Source organism: Camelina sativa, chromosome 7, assembly GCF_000633955.1.
Source record: "Camelina sativa cultivar DH55 chromosome 7, Cs, whole genome shotgun sequence".
Lineage (NCBI taxonomy): Eukaryota > Viridiplantae > Streptophyta > Magnoliopsida > Brassicales > Brassicaceae > Camelina > Camelina sativa.
Window position 1 is genome coordinate 30,546,682 of NC_025691.1, and position 4,823 is coordinate 30,551,504.

Genomic DNA, 4,823 nt, shown 5'->3' on the forward strand with positions numbered 1-4,823 from the left:
AGTCTGGAAAGCAAAGATTAGAATTTGGAGATGAAGTCAAGGATAATTTGGAGAATCTCTTGAGGCTTCTCTTGGTTAATGAAGTGAGCCACTCCTTCCATGACCACAGGCTCTTCGAGCAAAGGCACATCTTCCTTAAACTTTGGACCGTGTATGTATTCCTTCACACCATGCATATAGTAGACCAGATCAAGGTCCCCTATCACAAACTTTGTAGGCACCTGGATTTTGCTTCCTACCCATGGACCCAACAGCTCATTGTTCCTGCCATTACAAAACCCAAATGACACTTCTGCCTAAACAATAGGGACCGGACAACAATTTGTCTTGTTCAAAAGCTTACCGGTTAAAATTACGGTAGTAATTGACTGGACCAGAGAAGCCTTTCTCTTCAAACTTGGTGACGAAGTAAGCAACATCTTCCTCCGTTAGCCAAGACGGTAAAGGTATAGTTTCATCTTTCGATCCCCAAAAGCTTTTGTCTTTCGGTATATTAAGTGGTGCAGGAGTTCTGTAAGTGAGTATCTTCTTCATAACTCTCTCTGTTCCAACCTCTGCAATCTCAGCCTCTATATCTCCAACCTCCTACACTCAAGACTCCATCAATCAAACCCTATAACCTAAAGATTCCTTTGACTTCAAGTAATTAGCTAGGAAGAAAGAGTAAAGAACGAACCTGAAACCTACAGACGTAGTAATCATCGCCGTAGAAAGCACGCAAGCGATCAACGGGCTTCACCGAGGGATCGGTTGGCCGGAAAGAGAAGGGAACGCTAAGGTTGACCAAAGCTCTGACTTTATCAGGTCGGAAGAGACATAAGTACCAAGCGATGAGAGCTCCCCAGTCATGTCCAACCACAAACACCTTCTCATCCTCGGAAGAGGTTAAGGCGGATATGACAGCGATCATGTCACCTACGATGTTGAAGCAAGTGTAGGAAGAGATCTCAGCAGGAGCATCGGAGTCACCGTAACCACGTAGGTCAGGAGCAACGGCTCGGTAGCCACGAGCGGCGAGTCCAGGGATCTGGTGACGCCATGAGTACCAAAGCTCAGGGAAGCCATGGAGGAAGAGAACTATAGGACCATCGGAAGGGCCTTGGATCGCCACATGGATGTCTACGCCGTTTCCTCTTACCTTGTGGTGCTCCATTATTTTTTACTTTTGTGTGGTTCACAGTGGCTAAAGGAGAGAATCTTGAGTGGCTAATCTTTATACACTAGAGATTTATTTCATCTTGGGTTTATCTCCAACACGTGTTAAAAATTCTCTCATCTAGAATGTGTTCTTTAGCGTCAATCTACTAAAGTCTTACGAGTGCAATGAATCAAAATTGGGAATGATTTGACATTTCGGCATTTATGAAAAAAAAAAAAGATTTTGTTTTGATGGGGAAACGTTATTAATTAAGACATTCTTCGTATGTGATCAAATTTTGCAATTTTTAAGCTTAAAAGGAGATAGTAAAAAAGATGTGTTAATATTTTGTTGAAATTTTTGATTCGGTGAATCGTGGAGACAAATAATCAAATTACATAAATGATTTATATCTATTTTCCGTAGTAAGAAAAGAACCGTTAGAGAAATTATGAGCATTAAATGTATTTCTTGAATAAAAAGTTTGACTAGTTTTTCATAAAAAAACATAAAAGCATTAAAGGTTAAATGTCATAAAAATCCTGAACTGAACTTATCAAAAATGTAAAAGAAGCATCAACTTTTTTTTTACGGTGGATTAAATTGTTAACTTTAGTTGAGAGATTTGTTTTGTTGTTAAATCAAAAACAAAACAAATAAAAAAGAGTTGAGAAATTTGTTAAATGTGCATAAAGTTCTGAGAATTCATGAATAATTATATAAAAGGATTATATTGTATTTGAAAAGACTTTTAAGAATCCTAGGGCTTTTCATATTATTTTGAAAGTTATGTTTTGACATTAAACTGTTAAGAATCAATATCCCAGTAACACTTGATTTTGAGGAAGCATGTTAAAAAGTTGAAATTTATTTAAATTTCATCATATAATAATAAAAACAGGTAAAAATACAATAGTATCTAAGTGATGAAGTGATTGGACCTTTTTTTTTGTGTAATCTATTTACCTTTGTTTTAATGGTGTTCTTATCTAAAGATTTATGTTGTGTTATAGGTGAAAATATGTTGCAACTGAGCTCTTGCGAGCTCAAATTTTGTTTATATTGAACTTCGTTATTTTTGTGTTGTGAGTGTTTTTTGTTTATGAATGCAAAAATCTGTATTGAAACAGAAAATAGGAAAGATACTACTTTACTTTTTGCAAATTTGTTATTGTTTATTCTTAAAAATAAAACGTCCGCTCCACACACGTCCTTAAAAAGGCTCCTCTCCTCGTCTCCAACGGCTAGAAGTAACATTTTGTATGACCATCGCTCATTTTAAACCGTTAGATCTCAATTAAAAGTTAAACCAACGGTCAATTCGATTTCAACAAAAAAAACATGACCGTTAGAGAGAGCTAAATTTTTTTGTTTTTCCCCTTTATTTAAAAGAAAACTGTGCCCTTCTTCTTCTCAATCACAAATCTTCACGATCGAGAAAAAGTTAGGGTTTTGTGAGAGAGAAGCGAAAAAGAGGTTCTGAATCAGAGAGAGTGGCGTCTGGTTGGGTTGAAGCCGGGACGGGAAAGGGTCGTCTCCGGGGTTTCTTTTCATCTCTGTTAACGAGTATTGGAGGAGCGTTGCTTCAGATCACAGAAGAAGAAGAAGAACAACAACAACAAGGTTCAGTAATGGCGTCTAGAGTCTCTGATCTTCCTCATCAGCGCGGTTTCGCAGGTTTTTGTTTCTGAGTCTTTGATTAATTGATCTTTTTTTTACACCCATTAATTCGATTTCTTGCAATTAAGTGGTTTCTTGATTACAGATTGTTTCAATTTGTTATGGATCTTGATCGATTGATCTGTTACATCTGTTAATCTAATATTTTTTTTTCCCGTTTCCTTTTAAGTTTCTTGCAATTGCCTGGGTTTTGATCTGATGAGACTTTTAAGTTTCTGTTCGTTTACATAAACAACAAAAAAAAAAAGTGATTATTTTTGTTTTGGGTAAAACGACTGATGGGTTTGTGTTGTGCTATATATAGGCGAAATCAAATCGAAGAATGTTGCGGGACATGGGAGACAAAACCGAAAAGTTCTTGGAGACATTGGGAATCTCGTCACTGGTCGTGATGTTGTAACCGGAAAGGTGAGATTTTAAAACATCCTCTTTCGTTCTTTGATCATGTTCTGTTTTCCCCCAAATTTACAACTCATGCATAGAAGTATTTTTACATCTCAGGACGTTGCGAAGAAGGCGAAACCGCAGCAGACAAAGGCTGAGGTTGTTATTGTCATTAGCCCTGATGAAAACGAGAAAAGCTGCAAACCACATTTTAGCAGAAGAACTCATACAAGAGGAACCAAGACTTTTACCGCAACCTTAAGAGCACGAAGCAAGGCTGCTGCGACTGCGAGCGGAGTGAAAGAAAACGTAAAGGAGGAGGATCCTGTGGTTGATATTGATGCTGTGGATGCTGACAACGAACTTGCTGCTGTCGAATACGTAGATGACATCTTCAAGTATTACAAGACTGTAGAAGAGGAAGGAGGAATCAAAGACTATATAGGATCACAGCCTGAGATTAACGAGAAGATGAGATCTATTCTGATCGATTGGCTTGTTGACGTTCACAGGAAGTTTGAGTTGATGCCAGAGACGCTTTACCTAACCATTAACCTTGTTGATCGATTTCTATCTTTGGCTATGGTTCCTAGAAGAGAGCTTCAGCTGTTGGGACTAGGTGCTATGCTTATAGCTTGCAAGTATGAAGAGATTTGGGCTCCTGAGGTTAATGACTTCGTCTGTATCTCCGACAATGCCTATTGCAGGAAACAGGTTTTGGCTATGGAGAAATCCATCTTAGGAAAAGTTGAATGGTACATCACTGTTCCAACTCCTTATGTGTTCCTTGGTCGCTATGTTAAAGCTTCGGTTCCATGTGACATTGAGATGGAGAAACTGGTGTTCTACTTGGCTGAGCTGGGACTTATGCAGTATCCTTTAGTTGTGTTAAACCGTCCATCGATGCTGGCTGCATCAGCGGTTTATGCTGCGCGTCAAACCCTTGGAAAGACGCCTGTTTGGACTGAGACCTTGAAACATCACACTGGCTACTTGGAAGATGAGATTATGTAAGCTATTCCAATCTAATCTTTGCTTTATGTTATTGATCTATTTCATTATTGCGGTCATGAATTAACAATGGTTTGGTTTTGTTTTTTTTCAGGGAGCATGCGAAAATGTTGATGAAATTAAGGGACTCGGCTTCAGAGAGTACACTAACTGCAGTGTTCAAGAAACACTCCGTCTCAGAAAACGCTGAAGTTGCTCTTCTTTCTTCCCTCGAAGACTAATCCGTTTCTTGTTCATGAAGAATTAAGAAACAAAACCCTAGTTTTTTGTTGATCATGTAGCTGTAATGATCTCCCTCTTGCCTTCTGTTTTGGTTTGATGTAGTTTTGGAATCTCTGTGAGATCTGTTAGAAAGAATGATGATCATGAACAAGTTTTTTTTTGTATGTGTGGTTTTTTCGATTATCTTAAGTGTCTCTTGGATTTTTCTGATTAAGGTTGACTGTTGTTATCTTATAATAGAGATACTGTTAATCCTTTTGTCACATTTCTAGTGTTAAGAGACCTTTCCAAACATTGTTGGAACGTATAATATTGAGAAGCAGATTTTCTAGAATCACATTTCACAATTGTTTCAGGTCTTTGCAGGATTTTGGTTGATAAGGTTTGG

At 38.0% G+C, this 4,823-nt stretch overlaps 2 protein-coding genes across 2 annotated transcripts in view; one reads left to right on the forward strand and one right to left on the reverse strand.

The window, feature by feature from the left end:
- Positions 1-1,199, reverse strand: part of LOC109124750 (bifunctional epoxide hydrolase 2-like) — a 2,548-nt gene extending 1,349 nt beyond the window's left edge. The window contains exons 1-3 of the mRNA XM_010419518.2: positions 677-1,199; positions 344-585; positions 105-264 (exon numbers count right to left, since the gene is read on the reverse strand). Coding sequence (XP_010417820.1) covers positions 105-264; positions 344-585; positions 677-1,153 — 879 coding nt within the window. The 5' untranslated portion in view covers positions 1,154-1,199. The remainder of the gene's footprint in view (positions 1-104; positions 265-343; positions 586-676) is intronic.
- LOC104703493 (cyclin-B1-4-like) lies at positions 2,559-4,649 on the forward strand. The gene is made up of 4 exons (XM_010419519.1): positions 2,559-2,815; positions 3,123-3,226; positions 3,320-4,212; positions 4,308-4,649. Exons 1-4 carry the CDS (start codon positions 2,770-2,772, stop codon positions 4,432-4,434), a joined length of 1,170 nt encoding a protein of 389 aa, XP_010417821.1. The 5' UTR covers positions 2,559-2,769; the 3' UTR covers positions 4,435-4,649.